Source organism: Pyrus communis, chromosome 16 (assembly GCF_041283825.1).
Source record: "Pyrus communis isolate YQ-2024b chromosome 16, ASM4128382v1, whole genome shotgun sequence".
Classification (NCBI taxonomy): Eukaryota; Viridiplantae; Streptophyta; class Magnoliopsida; order Rosales; family Rosaceae; genus Pyrus; species Pyrus communis.
The window spans coordinates 6,299,307-6,321,110 of NC_142580.1; the positions used below are offsets into that span (position 1 = coordinate 6,299,307).

The 21,804-nt window shown below is 35.1% G+C and overlaps 2 protein-coding genes and 1 long non-coding RNA gene across 3 annotated transcripts; 2 read left to right on the plus strand and 1 right to left on the minus strand.

Moving 5' to 3' along the window:
• Positions 1-9,963: 9,963 nt before the first annotated feature.
• Positions 9,964-11,578, plus strand: LOC137732080 (stemmadenine O-acetyltransferase-like). The gene has a single exon (XM_068471377.2). It carries the CDS (start codon positions 10,099-10,101, stop codon positions 11,395-11,397), a length of 1,299 nt encoding a protein of 432 aa, XP_068327478.2. The 5' UTR covers positions 9,964-10,098; the 3' UTR covers positions 11,398-11,578.
• A 2,552-nt stretch (positions 11,579-14,130) lies between these two features.
• On the minus strand, positions 14,131-18,077 carry LOC148689874 (uncharacterized). The gene is made up of 2 exons (XR_015957436.1): positions 17,196-18,077; positions 14,131-15,061 (listed from the first exon to the last, which is right to left on the minus strand). It is a non-coding gene; the product is annotated as an uncharacterized LOC148689874 (long non-coding RNA).
• LOC137732427 (stemmadenine O-acetyltransferase-like) lies at positions 14,323-17,846 on the plus strand. Its single transcript, XM_068471736.2, has 2 exons — positions 14,323-15,070; positions 17,206-17,846. Exons 1-2 carry the CDS (start codon positions 14,323-14,325, stop codon positions 17,808-17,810), a joined length of 1,353 nt encoding a protein of 450 aa, XP_068327837.2. The 3' UTR covers positions 17,811-17,846.
• Positions 18,078-21,804: the final 3,727 nt, after the last annotated feature.

The following is a 21,804-nucleotide window of genomic DNA, read 5'->3' on the forward strand; positions in this document are numbered from 1 at the left end:
GGGCGAAGTGGAGGTTTGTTTCTTTCAACGGATGAGATTGAGATAAGAGAATCTAATTTAACGAACTATTCATAAGTGATGAAATCTCACTTTGTCACAACTTGAACTTTTTAGGTTGAAAGGTTCATGAAAAAAAATTTAAGATAGCATGTCCAAAAATTAACTTAAGAAAAGTAAACACAAAAAAAAAAAAAAAAAATTATCGCATAATCAAATTACTTCATATATATATATATATATATATATAGCCTGAAAGAAATAGCCCCTCATTGGGAAATATTATTTTATAAAATCCTAAAGATTCCTCAAAGCTCTAAAATGGGTTATATCCACTACTTTTTCAGCTCCCTATATACCTCCTCACTGGGGATGCTCTAAGGGGAGAGGGTGGACTTAACCTTATAATGGGCTAGCAATGATGCGGTTCAAATTCGTCTTTGGCGAGAATCGATGTAACATCCCACATCGCCCAAGGGAGTGATCCTTAAATGTATATTCCCATCCCTACCTAGCACGAGGCCTTTTAGGAGCTCACTGGCTTCGGGTTCCATCGAAACTTCGAAGTTAAGCGAGAAGGGGGCTAGAGCAATCCCATGATGGGTGACCCACTGGGAAGTTGCTCATGAGTTCCCAAAAACAAAACCGTGAGGGAATGGTAAGCCCAAAGCAGACAATATCGTGATACGGTGGTGGAGCGGGCCCGGGAAGTGATCCGCCCCGGGCCGGGATGTGACAATTTGGTATCAGAGCCCAAAGCAGACAATATCGTGATACGGTCCTGAACTACTTATTTTCAGGGATAATTATCCATGACAACCCAATTAACACTAATTTAACTAACTAATTCACAAAACTAAAACTTGCATTTACCAATTTCCTTCGCATTACTCAATTTCCCAAGCAAGGTTTTTGTCTCAAATATTTTATGGTTGCATCTAACGTCTCGTTAGACTGCCTACGTACCCTAAATAGGGATCAAGCCATTCGTAGTTCATATAGTACTTCAAGCATTCACAATAATTATATATGAAAGTAATATACCTAATCAATTTAAAAGTGTCGATAGAACTCTCAATAATATGTACAATAAAAAGGAAAAGATGCACTCACCTGGAGTCCACGCTATGATTCTCTAGTGCACGCATCGAGGAGTCCTGAATGATTGGTCCCTGCCACGAAGTCCAAAAGCGGACGGAAGATGGTCAATTTTGCCCACAAAGCCGGCGGGTGCCTAAAACTTCCCGACGTCGATTCGTCGTCTACGGTGGTCCAACGGGGTCAAGGTTGGTTGGGTTTTGCTCTTGGGATAATAGGCCACAAAGCCCAAGTGGTGGCATCAGCCATCGCTTTGCCGATTTGCTGGAAAATCGAAAAGGGTGGCCGGAGCACTATTGATTTTCGTCAACTTTCGTGGCCTCAAACCGCCACATACCATGGTTAATCAAGGTGGTTCTTGGGTGGGTTTTGTAGAGGGGAATGAGAGCTTCAAGATAATGGTGGTGGCATCGAAAAACTCCACCGGAGTTGGCCGGAATCGGCCTTGGAAAATGGGAACTCGTGGTGGGTGCGGTGGACAGGAAGCCACTTTTTTTTTTTTTTTTTTTTCTTTTCTTTCCTCCATTTCTAATTGGGCTTCACCTTGAGTAACCAATTTCTGATTGGGGATTTAATTTAATTAACACTAAACCTTGAATAACCAATTTCGAACATCGGTAACTATACCGTTATAATCCGGACTCGTAAACGGCTTTCGCCTGTGCGTTCACATCCATGAGTATTACGAGAATATGTTAAAAGAATAAGTCATACGTCTCTCTAGACAATGGTCAACAGAAGTCAAAGTCCTTGCCTCTAGGGCAATTTCATAAATTCACGCTTTTAAAACAAAATAAAAACGTAAAATTTGGAACGGATTGTCACAATTTTTTTACTCTAATGGTTCTAGATTAAAAGTTTAGTGTGAGAGTATTAAAGAATGAATTTAGACTACTTTTTTTAGGTTTTTTTTTTCAAAATAAAATTGATGCAGATTATCATAATTTATTTTTATGAATATGTTAACCAAAAAAATATTTAGAATCTGAAAAAGTTGAAAATATGTATTTATAGAATTTTTGGGTGAATTATGATTTAAATATTTTTTATTTGTTTTAGTCATTAGATTTAATTTTGGGTCGTTAGATTTCTTTTTTTACCGTTAGATTTGATCATATTCAATTTCAGTCGTTGAATTTAATGTATTTACAAATTTAAAATTTTATGTTTAACCCACAACTTATTTTAAACACAATCATTGAAGAAGAATTTAATTAATTTAAAATCTAAATTTTGATGAGCATTATGAGTTAAATTTGCCCAAATTTTAGAATTTAACCTAAAAGTTGAAGCCGGATCTAACCATTGAGGCGAGTCTAATATGAATACAAGTTATCCAAATGCTCAAGCAAACACTTGCAGCTTTTACATATCCTTATGGAATTGCAACTTGAAAATAATGTGCTTGGTTTTCGAGACAGTTCTTTCATTAATGGTTTCTTGTTGGGTATTTGCTATCGATAGTGACATACTCTATAATTAGGGATTTGACCTTTTGTCAGTATGTAATTAGGGATTTGATCTTTGTCAGGCGTCATGGATGAACTTATCTGAGCACTTAACGTGGTTGATGAGCACTTAACGAGGGACAAGAATTGTCGGCCTTTCGACTTTCGGTGTTCTTTCGTGCTCTTCTGTTTATGTGATTTCGGTAAAATCACGTCAATATTTTATATTACTATTTATTTTTATCTTATTATCTTTATAAAAAATATAAAATATTAACGTAACTTAACAGTGACCATACAAAACAGAAGAACACAAACGGACACCAAAATTAAGAGGGCAGACAAAGCACTTAACGAGCATTTAATGTAGTTGATGAGCACTTAATGTGGTTGATGCGCACTGTGAGCTAACCTTTGACAACGCCGTTATGAATACAAGTTTTGAAATGGATGAGAATTTTTTTTTAATTATCTTTGTAAGGATTACTGAGATCATTTTATTGAGTCTATTCATCATATAGTTTTGGTAGTTATCATCAATTATTATTTATGTTCAATTTTAAATAAATAATTTAAAATAATTTTTTACTGCAAGATGATAAATGAACAGATACGATAAAGGGATCCTGATAGAAAAGATCCGGATAGGATCCTATAATCTGGTCTGCATTCTTACACGTAAACTTCAACTAGCGGACTGATGAGAGTAGTGGGTTAATCCTAATCCTATGAAAAAGAGTTTTATAATATTAGTTAAACCTATAAAGTGTACAGAGCTAACGCCATTTACTTATTATTAACTGTAAGCATTAGCTAAAAAAAGTAAAAACCTAAAAGCGTTACGTTGTGATATGCCTACAACATAAGGCCATCTCCAATCGAAGGGTCAAGAGGGTCAGAGGTTCGAAAATAGTCCGAAAATCATCTCTAACCAAGGATTAGGCTAAAAGGCTGTGAAATCTGAGAGGGCCCCACGGAATCGGAAAGGGCTGGAGAGCTGATAAGAAAAATCATCTTTCCTGTCGGTTATAATCGACAAGAATGCTTAAAAAAAAAATTTAAATGCAACAGCTAACTGACGTTAGCTAGCCGTTGCATTTGAATTTTTTTTTTTTACAGTTTTATTATTATTTTTTATTTACAAAATTTTCCCTATAACTTCTATTTTTCATATTTTTTTTTAATTCTATTTTTCCCTATAACTTTTATTTTAAAAAATCTGTTTCATATTTTTTTTAAATTCCATTTTTTCCTATAACTTCTATTTCACAAAAAAAAAAAAATTAATTCCATTTTTTCCTATAATTAACTTCATATTTTTTATACTCCTACAATGACAGATGATGAAGAAGCTGTTGATTATGGATATTAAATTTAAGTTATTGTAGTTTTTAAATGAAAACTTTAATGAAAATGGCTTCTCAAAACTTTTAATTAATAAAAAACCATATACTAACTTTATTTAATAAAAAAGACTTAAACTTTAATAAAAAGAACTCAAATTTTAATGAAAATGACAAAAGTTTTACGTAACAACAAAACAAAAAAAAACATAGAGTGACGTGCGTCACATCACACACACACTCTCTTCCCCACTTAACTGTTCTACCTTTTTCTCTCTCTCCTTCTTTCGTATGTTCACATCCATTTTTTTCTCTCCTTTCACCTCACCCATCCACATCAATTTTTTCTCTTTTTTTATTTTTATTTTTTTTCACCTCTCCCCACTCTTCTCTCTCCTTTCACCTCACTCCATAAACATTTTATTTTTATTTTATTATTTGTTTATTTGATTATTTTTTTCAATTGTTTTAGAACAAACTAAGTAATAATATTACAAAATCAAAAATAAAGAAAATTTTCATTATTTAGTTTTATGAACATTAATACTGTGATTATTTCTTAAACAGAACATTGACTACTTCTTAAACTGAACACTATTTCTTAAACTGAACACTATTTCTTAAACTGAACATTGACTACTTCTTAAACCAAACACTATTTTGTAAACTGAACATTGACTACTTCTTAAACTGAACAATATTCTTAAACTGAACACTAACTATATCTTAAACGGAACACTAATACTATCATTACTTCTTGAACTAAACACTGTCTATTTTGTAAACTGAATACTGACTATTTCTTAAACTGAACGCTCGTACTATTACTATTTCGTAAACTAAACACTGGCTATTTCTTAAACCAAACACAATAGACTATATATTAAACCAAGTAATAGTACTATCACTATTTCGTAAATTAAGCATTGACTATTTTTCAAACCAAACACTAGTATTATCACTCTTTAGTAAACTAGTGCTGTCACTATTTCGTAAACTAAGCATTGACTATTTCTTAAACAAAAAACTAACTATTTCCTAAACTAAACACTGACTATTTCTTAAAATCGAACACTAGCACTATCACTATTTTTTAAACTATTTCCTTACAAATTACTATGAGCAATACATTTTTTTATCTCAAATTTCTCTCTCTTTTTAAAATTTTTTGGAGTTTGTTGATGTCAGTGTGAAAGGATTTGGTTGGCTCTACCCTCACAATCTCTCTTCCTTACACATTCTCTCTCTTCCTTCCCGATGAAATATTTAAAAAGTAATTTGCGTGCTACTTTTGCATCGTTGATTCTCTGTTGAAAATTACTACTTTTCTTTTCTTTCTTTCTGTACGTAAACAGATTTCTCTCTCTCCCTCTCTAAAAGAAAAAAGAGTAATTAAAGCTTCACTCTCACATTTTCCTTTCCAATGAAATATTTCAAAAATAATTTATTTCATCCATCTATTCCATCTCATCATTGCAAAAATAATTTATTTCATCCATCCATTCCATCTCATCATTCATTGTACTACTCCCACTACTTATTTTGCATTGCACATTAGTCTTCTTATCAGTTTTATCTGCTTACAGTTACAGCAAAGCCTTTATTTGATATTTGAATTGGTTGGCGCGTGCTTACTCGCGGTTGGGTTTGATTATTTTTTTATTATTTTTCTTTTTTTTGTTATCCTTATTATTAAATAAAGTTTGTATATGATTTTTTTATTAAAATTCAAAATTTTGAAGCCCTTTTGGTTAGTTTTTCTTTTTTAAATTTAAGTTAATGTTGTTTTCAAATTTAATTTGTAGTTTTTAAATTAATTTGTCGTTTTTAAATTTTAGTTGTAGTTTTTAAATTTAAGTTGTTGTTGTTTTTAAATTTAAGTTGTTGTAGTTTTTAAATTTAAATAATAAATTATGTTTGGCCCTATGGCCCTCGGTTGGAGAAGGTTTTTTATGACATGGCCAAAACGAGCCCTCTGACCTTTTGGCCCTCGGTTGGAGACGGATGCAAATATGGCATTGTATTGTTCATTAAAATATTAATATCTTGAAGGGACAGATGGCTAAAACGAGCCCTCTAACCAACCCTTTGTTGGAGATGGCGTCAGAGGGCTCGTTTTAGCCTCCTGACCCTTCAAGATATTAATATTTTAATGAACAGTATAGGGCCATATTTGTCTCGTCTCCAACCGAGGGCCATAGGGCTCGTTTTAGCCCTGTCACAAAAAATCGTCTTCAGCCGATGGCCAAAGGGTCATAGGCCCAAACATAATTTATTATTTAAATTTAAAAACTAAAACAACTTAAATTCAAATTCAACAACAACTTAAATTTAAAAACTACAACGGTAACTGGCCCAAAAAACCAGAAATAATTAGAACTTAAATTTAATGAATGATTTTGGTATTTATAGGAAAAAAAAATTAGAACTTTTAAAAATTTAAAAAAAAAAATTAGCAAAATTTTTTTAAAGCAATTTTGTCGGTTATAACTGACATGATTGCTCTATTTTCTGGCCAGCCCTCCAGTCTTTTGGCCCTTTCAGATTCCATGAGCCCTCTAGCCTAGCCCTTTGTTGGACCAGTTTTCGGGCTATTTTCGGCCCTCTGGACCCTTCGGTTGGAGATGGCCTAAGAAAATGGATTCCAGCTGTGAATTATTCAAGTATTTACTAACTGTAATCTTAACAAAAATGGGGCCTACACAGATAAGGAATTCAATTCCCAATTTTGAAAAAAAATAGTGTCTTTGGAGGAAATGGTAATATTTTGATTCCTGAATATATGTACTGCTTATTTCTTACGTGAAAGATCTCACTTAATTTTCTGATCAGAAAAGTCCTAGGTAGGTTTTTGTAAATTTACTTTAATCTATTACGTTTTGGCCTTTTAACGATCTCATATGTGTAGATTTCAAGTGATATTTATATACATCCTTGTATGTGGTTCAATATCTTAGTAGATATGATGTTGAGTTTCCAATCATGCATCCTGAGTATGAAACTTCTTAAATAGTTGTAATAGTTTTGAACATTCTTCCTTAATAATAATAATTTAAAAAAAAAAAAAAAAAAGACATTATATACATTCTTAGTTTCTGAAAAACCATTAAAAAAAAGAAAAAGAAATGAAAACTAATGAAAATGAATTCAAAACTTTGAGTTTTAACTATAAGGATAAAATGAATAGTATCAGGATTGATTTTTTAATGTACAAATATGATTTTTCGTTAAAGAGAATAGTACTGGAAGCTTTTCGTTAAAGTTCCTAAAAAAAGAAACCACAAAAGTGCAAAGAAGAACGTCACCCTTTGCCATACAAATATCTTCAAGCTGAGTACTAGGTGGAGTTTTGCATACAATGATGAGGCTAGCAATTAAAGAATACTAGCCGATGAGCACACACTCTATGTCTGTGAACAATTTCATTTTATTTTTTGTTTTTTCATTAAGGAGTGTGATTAGTTTTTAAAATTTTAAAAAGAGTATAAAAAAATGATGATGGGACAATTTCTCTTAATAAGTGCATATTTTATCTTAATATTACATAATTATTGTTTTGTCCTTCTTATGTAAATATTGTGTATCAAAAGATAAAATAAGAAAAATAGGGATATGATTGTCAATTTATCAAAGATACAAAATTACTATTTTGCCTTCATTATGTAAGCATTGTGTATCAAAAGTGAGGGCAAAATAGGGTAAAAAAATGTAAAAGATACAAAATTACTATTTTGCCCTCCTTATGTAAGTATTGTGTATCAAAAGTGAGGGCAAAATTTAAAAAAAAGTGGCAAAAAGTTGACAAGAAGGGTTCTCTTAATAATAATATAGATTTGTGTACTGACGATTATTCTAGATGAATTTTTTTATCCAACTAAACTCTTTATTTGAATATTTCCTTAATTTTTGGTTATAGAATATAATATGAGAATTGTTATTAGCACGTCAAAAATTTCATTTGTCACACCAAACCTTCTATAATTAGAAAGATAAATACACTTATGAGAAGTGTAGAATGAAATTTTTAGAGTGCTAATAACAATTCCCTATAATATTTCTGGTTGATTTTGGTCAATGACTGTCTGCTCAAGGTTTTGAATTATTCAATTTCTTAACAGTGAGTGCTATCCACCTTCCTCGGTGTAAATATAAAATTGGTTAAGATTGTATGCTCGTACGCTTCTAAATTGTGTAGACAACTATAATAATACTCATACATTTGTACGCTCAATTTAGAGATCTGAATCCCGATTGTTCTTCCTAATCAAAGTACGTACTAAGTTTACCAACTAATTAAAGAGATTCAAAGTTGATATTAGTGAGGTGGGAGGAAAGATTAGAACTTAGGGTTGATCAACCCTTGAAGAAAGTTAAGGTTTTTTATAAAACCAATTGATGGAGAGTAGTTTAATTTACTTATAAACTCATGTAAGGTCCATCCTTACATCAATGTGAGATTCATTCTTAACACGACTCCTCACACAAGGTGAATTTTCAAACCAAACACGCAGACAACACTCCCAGGTGACGTGAAGCATGTGTGAACATTATGATTCACACATGGGAGAACCTGCTTTGATATCATGAAAAGTTGATGTTCCACCATAAAATCAATTGACAATATGAAAAATGGACAAAATTACTTAAACGTTCATGCAAGATCCCTCCTCCTATTAATTTGAGATTCATTCTCAACACTTCTCTAGTCAGAAATGTCTACAAAATAAAGTACATCCTAAAACTAAGGTGTGTTCAATTATGTTATTGTTAATGTTTTACAAAAATTACATACGTACATAATACATTGCAATGCTTGGTTCAGTTATACAAGTTATCGATGGTGTAATTATCCAAGTAACACAAAAACGGAAAGTCAATGTAAACTTTGAAGCATAAGTGCATCTCTGAATGAGATGTCAAAAGATAAAAGTCAAATGTTAATTTGATGACTGATGTGGCAATGTCAGATTTTCTTTTTTTTTCCAACCGATATGTTTTTTTTTGTAATAAATAATATTTGTAGGACCAATTTTAAAAAGAAATCAATTAAAATAAAATTTCAAGATCTATAATTAGTGCATTAATGGGATCCACACAATAAAATAATTAAAAATTATTTGACATCACATTTTCTCATATGTCAAATTTGACATATGAAAACTCATATATCAATCCACATAAGATTGATATATCGGTTGGAATTTGCTCCTAACTTCAAATTTGATTACATGATATTCCATTACAAAAATTAAGGGAAAAGGATCCTCGCCGGATCCTTTTCGTGGAGATCCAAAGGATCCCGTGATCGTGGCCGTTCATCGTACATTATGCGGTAAAAAATTATTTGAAATTTAAAATTTAAAATTAAATATAAATAATACCTAACGAAAACTGATCATACGATATACGATAAACGATCATCTGTATCCCTAGAAAAAGAATCCTACGAGTATCCTTTTCCAAAATTAAGATGGCCAAATCATAATTCTGTACATATCGCCATCCTTTATCTGCCAAGGTGGCGTAAAGTTAAAGCGCACCAACCTTATTGTCCACTTCTTTTTGGAGTATTATTATGCCAAACCCGGTAAAAACCCAAAAGTTCATTATTTTTTAATTTGCATTTACTCATGCATATATTTATTTGATATGATTTCCTTTGAAATCTCCATACAAACAGAAGTCTTCAAAGTCTCCGCCACCTAATCAAGTGTTTTGAACCGGCATGCATCAAGTAGAGTAGAGATTTTCACTGTCCAAACATTAGCACATATGCCATATATTATTAGACACGTAGAAAGACAATTGAAAAAAAAAATTCTTCCGTTTATATAATGACATAAAATGCACACCGTCCCGTGTTTCGGACATATTAAAAAATCTGTAGAAGTAAATAGATTGGGACTATCATCTTATCCACGGGCTCCATCTTATTAAACATTTTATTAACTTCTTGGGCCATAAGCATTGAAACCTAACTTCATTTTAGCTTTGAAGAAAACTAAACACCTCCATATTGAATGCAACGCGTTAAAAAGATAAGAAGAGGGCCTACTGGCTTGGGACCAGTCGAGCTGACGAGCACCATAAATGTCACACTCCCTAAGACAATAATATACGACACCATCTGCTGCCATTTGCTATATACAACTAGTCTTCCACATATCAAAGCAAATTGCATTCTCTTTTCTCAACAATATTATCCTTACAAGATGAAGATTGAAGTGATTGAGAGAGCTTACATTAAGCCTTCTATGCCAACCCCACCCCATCTTTGTAAGCATGAGTTTTCTTTTCTCGACCAAATCGCAACACAAATTTTCATGCCTATGATCTTTTTCTACAATAATCATCATGTCAACGATGCAAGAACTTATTCAGATAGGGTAAAACAATCTTTATCTGAGGCCTTGACACAATACTATCCGTTGGCTGGACGTATCATTGAAAATGCCTTCATCGATTGCAACGACCAAGGTGCGCCTTATGTCCAAGCCCGAGTGAGGTCCCCACCACTTTCCGATGTCATATCCGAACCAGACCCAAACCAGCTCAACAAACTACTCCCATGTGAACTAGACAATGTCGGTGACTTGGTTTTTGCTATCCAAGTCAACATGTTCGATTGTGGTGGCATGGCTATTGGAATTTGCTTTTCTCACAAAGTTGCCGATGCATTGTCATTCATCACGTTCCTCAACAGTTGGGCGTCGATATCTCGTGGAGATTGCAGCATTAAAAATAGTACAGTCAGTCCTCCAATTTTTGATTTGGCCACGCTCTTTCCACCTAGAAGCATATCAGGATTCAAACCAAGCGTTGAGAAAGCTAGAGAAAAAATCGTCACAAAAAGGTTTGTTTTCAGTGCTTCCACGATTGCTTCTCTTAGGTCAAGATATACAGATAATAAAGCCAATGAGATAAAGCCAAGTAGGATTGAGGCCTTGTCAGCATTTATATGGGCCCGGTTTATTGCCTCCACTCAAGGAAAGCCGAACCCCAACACTCTTTACAGAGTGGCTCACGCCGTTAACTTGCGGACGAGGATGGACCCACCACCGCCTGAATACCATTTCGGGAACGTGAGCCGGTTTGTCATGTCCTCGCCGTCGTTTGACGAGAGAGAGGACACGTGTTACGGGATGGTGCGCCAGATGAGGCAGGCGATAAAGACAATCGACGGTGATTACATGGCCAAAATCAAAGAGGGCAACGAGCACGTGGAGTTTTTGAAGCAGCTAGCGGAGGAGTCTATGAAGCGTGAAGTAGCGTCGTTTAGCTTTAGCAGCTTGTGCAGGTTCCCATATTATGAGACGGACTTCGGGTGGGGCAAGCCTGTGTGGGTCGCGTCGGCCAGCTTTCCATTTAAGAACCTGGTTTGTTTCATTGATGCTGGGTCGAGTGGTGGGATTGAAGCATGGGTGAATTTGAAGGAGGAAGACATGGCTAAGTTCCAACATGATGAGCAGCTGCTGGCATGTACTTATCCAGCACAAGATGCTAAGGTTTAGTAATTCGTTTTGTATAATGCAATTTGGATTGAATAAGTTGTTCCTCAGGAACAAAGTCTGATTGCAGAAAAAGAAGTATTAAGTAATGTTACATTTACTAAATATTTGTATTATCATTGGTACCATCAATTTAATAGATGTACGGTCCATGAACACATATGGATCTTATCTTTATTAAAAAGATAGTACAAATATATAGTAAGAGGAGTTTTTTTTTTTTTTTCTAATAAAAGTATATGATTTACTATGTCTTTATTTAATACTTATATCAAGGCATTCCCCTAAAGCGTTTCAAGGCTATTGCTATGCAAAGGGTGGTATGTATGCACATTTTCTTTGGTTGTGTGGAAAGGATGCTTAATTCAAAATGAAAGACCACGCTAATTAAGAATTTAAGATGATAATGCATATTTATATAATTGGATTGTGGGGCAATACCAACTCTATTTACACATACATATACAACCATAATTACAATCCTATATACACATGTATACTCATAAGCATTTCCAAACTTCCTTAATAGCACTTCAAATTTTTTTCTCCATCATATGTATGCGTCTCTGTTACAAATTGAAAAATTAGAAGTTTGTTAATGTAAATCAATGACATTTTTAGAGAAGATGACGGAACGAGAGTGTAATTATTGAGGAGAGAGCAATTTTTTTGAAAGAATTGAATATTTTCTTCAATTAGTCCTCAAACGCATTAATAAAATTCGTTAAAAACACACATGTTGATCTACGAAATTAAGTGTACCGTGAAAAGAAAAGTAAAATTCAGTTGCTCATGAATAATTAAAACTGCCATATGTTAAAGCATACATATGACTATATGAGAAGAAAGTAGACATTTCAAATTGCTCATCTCACATTTTCCACTAAGCTGACCATAGTAACGTCTTTCTACCACAATTCTCACCATGCAAGTATGAATAAAGATTGACAGAGTAGAAGGAATTACAAAGGTAGAGTGATGAGGCTGGCCACACGCTGACATCACATAGCCTTATGCGGTTGGTTAGGCTATTCCTGCTCGATTCAGCAGTCGCTCTGCTTCCTTGCATGTAGCCCGACTGATTGGGTTTGGGGTGGAGAGGATTTTGTAGGTTTTGGGGGATTCAATCACCCAATTGCTTGGGTAATTGGGAGGGATAGACTTGCTCTTATGGTTCTTCAACTGTTTGGGTGCTGCTGAACTGTGTAAATTAATTTCTTTATGTTTGTGTGATATGTTACAAATAATGTTAACCATTATGGGTTTTATTTCTTCTCAAGTTTTTCCTAAAATAATGAAAACCATTATGGGTTTTATTTCTTTATGTTTGTGATTCGTGCAATTCATTAGTCTTCAAGTTAAATAAAACAATGGATGTTGTCATGGTGATGATTAAGTCCCATGAACCAATGGCGTTTTTGCTTTTGAGAGCTGCTAGACCCACCTCATTGTTTTATTTTCTCACCTACATTACGATTCCACACACCTTAAAAAGTTAAAAAAATTGAAATTTTATTTCTCCACCCATTATTATTCCAAAAATAATCTTTGATTATTATATATATATATATATATATATATATATATGTGCGCGCGCGTGTAAAATTATAAAATTGTCTACCTGCAAAGAAATAAATCTGTGCGAATAAGGGCCACAGACGTATGCAAATTCAAGTGAAAAAGTTTGATGGCAAAGATCAGTGCTAATACTAATCATAAATAGTAGGCAAAATTAAATATAAATTCAAAGCCACAAAGGTATACAAATTGAAATGAAAAACCACCGAGCTATGCAAATTTAAATGAAAAAGTTCCTCAACGAAAACTTCAAATGTACTGATGCAGCAAATTCAAGACTTCTTGGTCCAAAATCTTAGCCCAATATTCACCTTTCGCCGACCGAGTGAGACACTTTCTCTTTGTTCATTGCAACGATCAAGGCATCCCATTCCTCGAAGCTAAAGACAAAACCCCAACTCCTCTCTGAAGTGATCGCCAACCCTTCGATCTCTGATCTCAACCAATTGTTGCCCTGCAGACTAGATGAAATTACTGAAATACCTTTTGGGGTTCAATTCAGTTTGTGTTTGATTGTGAAGGATTTGCATTGGCTTATGTGTTTCACGTAGGATTGCAGATGGGTTAACATCTTTTACATATGTGAACAAATGGGTAGCTCTAGCGAATTGTGATGCAAGGGAAGAGCAATATTTTTGTGGGTCCGGACTTTTCTGCAGCACCTATTTTCCCACCGAGAAATATACAAGGTTATTCAATTGTGATGTCGTAGAGAAATGATATTGAAACTCTTTTAAAATAAAATTCTTTATAATTTTTTTGTCATTTTACATTTTAAGGTTAATTATCAGGTTAACGTTATAAATATTGTGCTAAAATTTTAAATTAAAATTTTAAACTAAATAATATGTCGGTTGATGATTTAATTATTAAGTATTATTAACGTGATTATTTTCTATGAATGCTACTAAGCTCACTCTAAAGTCTTATTTTCCCACCTACTTTGAAATGACCTTCAAAGACTTAAAGACCACACAATCATGTCTTGCCACATCATTAGTTAAATTGCCAAAAACCTAAAATACATAAATGAGTAAAAAAATAAATAAATAAATAAATAAAACCTAAAAACCGATCAAATTGTATGGCTGAAAATGGAGGAGGAATTTCTGGCTTTAGCAAAGAAGACATAATGTTGTGCAGGGTAAAGACCCGCTTGCAAGTGCCGAGGAGAAGCAGGTATGGGCGTTCAAAAGCTTTCACTGTTGAGTTTGCTACAATATTAATATTCCTTTGTCACCAGCAAGAGCTTCCTCTGATGGGTCTTTCCATTCGTCAACTACGCAAGCGTAATGGCTGAGATATATTGCCTTGCATTTCGAATGTCAATTGTTAGTAGGTGAGAAATAAATGAGAATGGAGATTGAAGTTGAAGTAATATCCAAAGAGATCATCAAACCATCTTCTCCAACCCCAAACCATCTCCACCATCACCAGCTCTCGTTTCTCGATCAATTAGCTCCCCATGCATACATGCAATTTATCTACTTTTACAGCTCCGACGGCGACGGCACCAAAACCTTCACTCAAATATCAGACATCCTCAAGACTTCTTTGTCCAAAGTCTTAACCCATTACTACCCGTTAGCCGGCCGAGTCAAACACAATCTCGTTGTTCACTGCAGTGACCAAGGCGTCCCATTCTTTGAAGCCAAAGTTAAATCCCAACTCCTTTCCGATGTGATCACCAACCCTCTTCTCTCTGAGTCTGACCAGAACAGATTTTTGCCCTTCAAGACAGCTGAAGCTACTGAAATACCCCTCGGTGTTCAACTCAGCGTGTTTGATTGTGGAGGATTTGCAATTGGCGCTTGTATATCCCACAGGATCGCTGATGCGTTGTCATATTTTATGTTCGTCAACAATTGGGCAGCTATTGCTAAGAATTGTAGCAATATTTTTGTTTGTCCAGATTTTTCTGCAGCCTCAGTTTTCCCACCAAGAAATGTGGAAGGGTATTTAGGGGTTTCTATCATCACCAAAAGGAAAGCAATCATAACCAGGAGGTTTGTGTTTGATGGGGCAAAGGTTGAGGCTTTAAGATCGAGATACCAAGAGAGCATGGAGTTTTCAAAAACCCATAAATGCCCTTTGATGCGTGATTTATACGCACACAAATTAAACTCTCTTTTTGACAATTGTAGTAATGATGTAAGTAGGGATCGTTCTAGGCCGGGGATTAGGAGGGATTGCAAAATCACTTGGATTTGACTCAAAAACGTAAAAACACAATATAAGACACCAAACTAAACCATATTTTAAAAACACAAACTAAATTGATTTCTAATTAAATTGAACAATAAAGTAAAGGGGGGATTGTGTTTGGACGAGATTAAATTAAATGGACAAATTGTAATTAAAGGCAAAACGTAAATATGAATGTGATGAAATATGGATGATGGAATAGCCAATGGGTTCTTCTCCACACATGTTACACTTGCATACAAGATTGATTCTCAGTTGGTCTTTCGATAAATTATGAAACTCAACGCCCCGGGTTAATTAGGTCCGCTTAAATTAACCGTCAAGTTTTCCTTAAGTTAATGAATTGGATGGGTTTGCGCAACGCAATTCACAACATTCTCCAAAAGTCCTTTACGTGAACAGCACAATAAAGATACAATCAAAGATCATTAAGCATTATGAAAACTATAAGTGTTGACGAGGCATTCGTTACTATGATGAGCATGAAACTCGTGCCAAGAATTCATTTAACGCGATTGTTTATAAGCAACCTCCACTACTTGTGAATATAAGTTCATAACGATTAGGTGAAACTCACTTATATTCTAGCGTCATATTCATGCATGAAAATTAAGCGCACATTCTTAATAAACATACATAAATAAGTTATCAATCAAACGGTTAAACAAATTGAATCAACAACTTATGAAATTCCAACGAAAGTTAATCAATTCATATTGCAAACATAAACATAGTTTCGAATCACCCCCTAGCTAAAGGGGGGTTTAGTTCCTCATAACTTTGAAATCAAAGAAACACCTAAACATTCCAACAACTCAAACTTGAATTGTATGAACGTTTAGGCACTCTTCTCTTCCATTCCTCATACGTACAAAACAAAGAGAATTGAATTTAAACATTGAAATCAAAGAAACACCTAAACATTCTAACAACTCAAACTTGAATTGTATGAACGTTTAGGCACTCTTCTCTTCCTCGTTGTTGTAGCACAAGGTCTAAGGAGATGTTTAGGGCTTTAGGTGTATGTGGAATGGAGTGGGGAATGGTTGGAGTGGCTGCAATGGAGGAGAAAAACTGCACAAAATGGAAGGTGATGCACGGCACAAGGGCAGTTTTTGTGTTGTGTGTTGTGTTGTGAATGGAATGAATGAATTGTGGCTGCAATGCATGCTTATTTATAGGTAAATGAGAGGGAACATGACAGCTAGGAATAGGTGGAAATGTGGCTGCAAGTTTGGTGAATGATTATGAGTGAATGCATGTGAATGTGGCTAGGTTGGAAAGCTGGAATTGCATGTGGAGTGTGCTGAAATGGAGATGTTTTGCACGGCAAAGGGTGGAATATGTGGCTGCATGTTTGGGTTTGTTTAAAGGGTGCATGTGGGTGAATGTTAGGTTGAAATAATGATGGAAAAACAGCTAGGAAAAGAGGGAATGCATGTGGAAGTGTGGCTGCAAAGAGAAGGAGAAAAGCTGGAATGTGTTGATGTGCAATGCACGGCAAAGGGGGGGAGAAATGATGGCAGGTTGTGTATGTGATTGATTTAGGGTGAATGTGCATGTGTTTTAGGTTGTGAAAGCATGTGGATTAGGTGGAAAGAGGTGGGTGTGCATGTGAGTTGAAATGCATGTGTTTAAATGGTTGAAATGTGTAGATGATTATGAGTATGATAAGTGATAAGTGTATGGTTATGATAAGTGATAAGTGAATGATATGATAAGTGATAAGTGAATGATATGATAAGTGATAAATGAATGATATGTTAAGTGATAAATGAATGATTATGATAAGTGATAAATGAATGATATGTGGTGATGATAAGTGATGATAGGTGGTTATGATAGTTTGGTCTTTAATTTCGTCCATTCCTTTTGCTCCAAAATGCATCTTTTTGCTTCCTTAGCCATATGAACCTAAAAACACACGAAAGAAGCATAAAGGACTAAAATAACTAAAGAAACATAACGTAAATGTACGAGAACAAGCCATTTAAGTCGCATGAATATGCTCCTATCACCCTTCAAGAGTTGAGGCCTTATCAGCTTTCTTGTGGAACATCTTTCTGTCATCAAGGCCTAGAGAACCACTTGAAACTACTCAAACTTTGTACACAGCTGTTTGCATTATGGACCTGCGGTCAAGATGTGATCCACCAGTGTCCCAACATGCTTTTGGGAATTATTACAGGGCTGCCACTGCAACTCCAACGTCGGTTAATGGGGAGGAGCGCCACCGCCTTGTGAGGCAGGCGATAGAGGAAATTAAGAAAATTGACAATAGTTACATGAGGAGATTTCAAGAGGGATATCAAGAACATTTGGATTTCATGAGGAAAAGAATGGAGAGGGCCGCAATAGGAGAGCTCGTGACGTTGACCTTTTCGAGTTTGTGCAGATTTCCTATGTATGATGCTGATTTTGGTTGGGGGAAGCCTACGTGGGTGAGCCAGGCTGCCATGGGCATCGCTAATCAGATAGTTTTTATGGACACCAAAAATGGTGATGGAATTGAGTCATATTTTAGCTTGACGGAGGAAGACATGGCCAAGTTTGAACTTCACAGTGGGTTCATCTCGTTGCTCAAGTCCCCAATTGGTGGTAATGTAAAGGAAAAATCAGTTTCACGTCTTTAAATTAAATGAGTAATTAGCGTCTCTGCAGTTTGATTATGTTTTTAGTGCTCATGTGTTTCCTGATTCGATCCAATAAAATTTGTTTATGGTAACAAACATGTCATGGTGTTTGACTAAATAAAATAGTGAATCAAGAGAAAAAAACAAATTAAATTGACAAGTGTAGAAAGATAAAAAGAAAGTGTGACAATCATTTCTCTTCGAGTGAAGTTGGTGGTGTATAACACAAAGGAAAGAATGCAATTTATGCAACTCCTATTGCATGCATCGGCCTTCCAACTAGTGCAACAGTTAAATCAAAACAAATGTTTTTGAAGTTTTGAGCTAGCCTTTTGGAGATAATTCTGAATTGAAATTGTTGACAATTGAAGTCGAGTTCTGGTAAGAATTTGCATGGCATGAGTATCCATCACGTAGCATCACGTGTTAATAATTCAATGACATGTGTTAAAGTTTTTTTACATGTAATTGTGTTATTGACACAAAACGTTAAGGTGACAGTGGGCCCGTGCAATACAAGTTGTAAAAGTTTTGACATACCCCATAGCTCCCTCTCTCCATTACGGCGACGACATGAAACATCTCCACCAAATCTTGTAGTCCTGGTTACTGTGATTACTAGATTTTATGTCTTTGAAGTATATGGTGTGTTTTGTTGATTCTATTAATTCTTTGGATCAAATTTATTTGAAGTTTGATTTGTGGGGTTTGGATGATTTGAAGTAGAAATTAGATACATGCAGGCACTCCAATGTTTGATAAAATGCCCCAATGGTACTTGCCTGCTTGGTTGTCATGTTGGCATAAAATTCGTATAACAACAACCATGAAAAAATTTCAACAGAGAAATGAATTGGAGAATTACTAATTAATGGAGTTATTAGGGTCATTGTCTGCTTCTTGTTTGGATTTGGTTTTAGTGTTTTGTGCGATTTGATTCTTTTGATTTTGTGATTATTAGGGCTGGGCATTAAAAAAAAAAAAAATAGATGAAAAATAATCAACTGAACCGTTCAAACCGCGCCAATAGGTTCGTTTGGTTTGTTTTTTTGTTTATTTTTTATTTTCGTTAGTTAAACCAAACCACACCGAACATAATCGGTCCGGCAAGTGATTCCTAGAATTTTCGAACTGCGGTTAACGGAACCGCATCAATCATAAGAGCCACTTTCCCTTGCCTTTGCTCACACTCCTGCGTCATCGAAACCCAACGTTGTTGCTGTCTCTTCAGTTGATCAACATCCTTCTTTGTTTAACAGGTAATAATCAAAAGAGAGAAAAAGAGGAATTCTACCTGGAGAGAGTGATGGAGGAGCCGGAGTGTGAGCACTGTCGAAGCTACATAGGAGTGAAGGGGGGCGGCCGCCCCTCCGCTCGCCAGAAAACAAAGGCAGGAGCGAGACTTGAACCCCTTTGGTTCGGCCTGAAACTGTGAAGCACTAAGCTTCTTACATTGACTTTGGTGTTACCGGTTGCAACCGCTTCAATGGAGAAAGCTCTTGGAGTTTGAGACTCTCTTATCCTACGTTGGTCAACAGTATTTTTTCACTAGCCTTTATATAAGCTTATTCCTTTTTCTTAGTAATTAAAACTTGGACCATTTGAAAATAGATTGAAGACTTGGGCCTTATGGTTGTGTGGATTAGGCTTGAGGATTATACTATAATATTAATATTAATTTATCAATTAGTTTTAATTTCAAATTAAGTTTTTAATTAAATTAATTAAAAACGTTTTGATTAATAAACACAACTCTTTGGAAAGAGTTGTATCTTTTTGGAAAGAGCTATATAGCTTCAGATACATCCAAAAGGTGTTTGAAGAGGTATGAAATAGCCTATATAACTGGAGTCCTCATTTCTATCAATAATTATCTTTTCTTCTTCCTCCTTATCTTCCGTACAAACTTTCCATAGAGTAAACACACAAAGCAATTCGCTAGAGTTTTATAATCCAGTGCGGGTTGTAGAATTAGGTAGTTGTATCCTGGTCGAGCAGACGTTGTATAACCACAAGCACACGAGTGAGACGGAAATATTGTTTGAAGGACATAGCGTTTGCGCTAGCCTCTACCTTCAATTCATTCAAGTTAGTATCATATTAATTTTTTGTAATTATTGTGTTATTGCATTCTGTATTGCAAGTATTTTTGAATAATAAAGTATAAGTATTTCGGTTCTGTATTTCTGTTATTTTATTGTTTCTAAATTGTTCTCCAACAAAAGCTTCTTCTGCTATGAGGATTGTGAAAACACCATTGCGTAACAAAATTGGAGATCAATGGTTGAGTCATAGCATGGTTGTTTACATTAAGGGAGATGTATTTGCTTTTATTGATAATAAGCCTATTATGTGACATTTTTATGACATGAAACCTCGCCTGCAACAATTGTAATTTGTTTGTGTTGATTAATTATAGAAGACATTATTATATAAAAAGATTTGGTTGTTGCCATTTTTCTTTAACTTTGCACTCTTTTAAGTTCGCCCCTCTCCTGAGAATTCCTGACTTCACCACTAAGTGTGAGAAAGAGAGATAAAGCAAAGGAAGAGAAAGAGTGAAAGTTCTTAAACTTGACGGAAAGAACGAAGTGAATAAAAATATTGAAAAGGGTGATATGAAGTGAATAAAAATATTGAAAGGATGACGGATGGAGGGGAGGCTGGAGAGAACTCGTGCGGGTTGGAGTGGCTTTTGTTGAATTTTGGCCGAATTTGTGGCCCTTGTTTTTTGGTTCCCTACATTTGGCTAACGGAAGAGAAAGGTTGGTGTGTGGTTTTTTTTCACTTTTTTGTATGCTTCTGGCTGAATGGAGAAAGTGATGCATTTTTTTTTAAAAGGCAGCTGCTATTTTTGGGAATGGGTGAGAGTAACAGCCCGCAGCGCATCCATAAACCGAAAATCGATCCAAATCAATTAGTTATTGTCGGTTAAATATCAAACTTAACATAAGTATAATTTGTACTCACCAAAACACATAATTTGTGAGGATCCTAGGGATCTTCCAATCACATCTGTTCATCGTACATCGTGTAGTCAGAAATCAATGTAAATTTTTTTTATTTAAAATTGAATATAAAAAAGTACTTGATAAAAACCGATTGCACGATGTACGATGCAAAGGAGCTCCTAATCACGCTCAACCATAACCACATGCTTTAACACTTCACTATCTCTAGGAAATTTTTTTTATTGTGCTTAGCTAACCATATAGTGAGGAAGATTTTGTGTATGGGCATTTTAGACATTTGCCAATTGATTCTTTTTTCTTGGGCAGTTGGACTTATCCCATTTGGTTGACAATAACATTATGTTTCTTTCAGTCTTATATGCCAACTTGAGAATAAACTGTCATTAAAGGCTAGCTAGGCTTAAGCAATCAAAGTGACCTAACCTGGCTCCATCTAGAAGGGCCCTCGGTCATCTATTTCACTCCTAATCACGCTCAACCACAGCCACATGCTTTAACACTTCCTTATCTTTAGGTCACTCCTAATCACGCTCACTGACTATGATTGCACGAACGAATATCATCCCGGACATGCCAATGTAGTGGCGGATGCACTTAACCGGAAATATCACGGATAACTTGCTTCCCTTAGAGCTATCCATGTTCCGCTATTATTTTCTCTTCAAGAAACCGGCGTTACTATGAAACTAGGTGATCAGGGAGCTTGGTTGGCATACTTTCATGTTAGATTTGTTTTGGTGGATATGGTCAGGGAAGCCCAGGAACTTGATCAGGAATGTGCCGACATAAAGAGTCAGGTGCAGAAGGGGAAGAGGAAAGATTTTAATATCCGAAGGCATGGAGCCTTGATGTTGGAAAACAGGTTGTACGTGCCTCAGGATAATGAAGCGGTGAAGAAGGAAATCTTGGATGTAGCACACATTTTAGCATATGCCATGCATCCGGGAAGCACCAAACTGTATCGCACTATCCGTCCGTTCTATTACTGGGTTGGAATGAAGCATGATGTGGCGAATTATGTG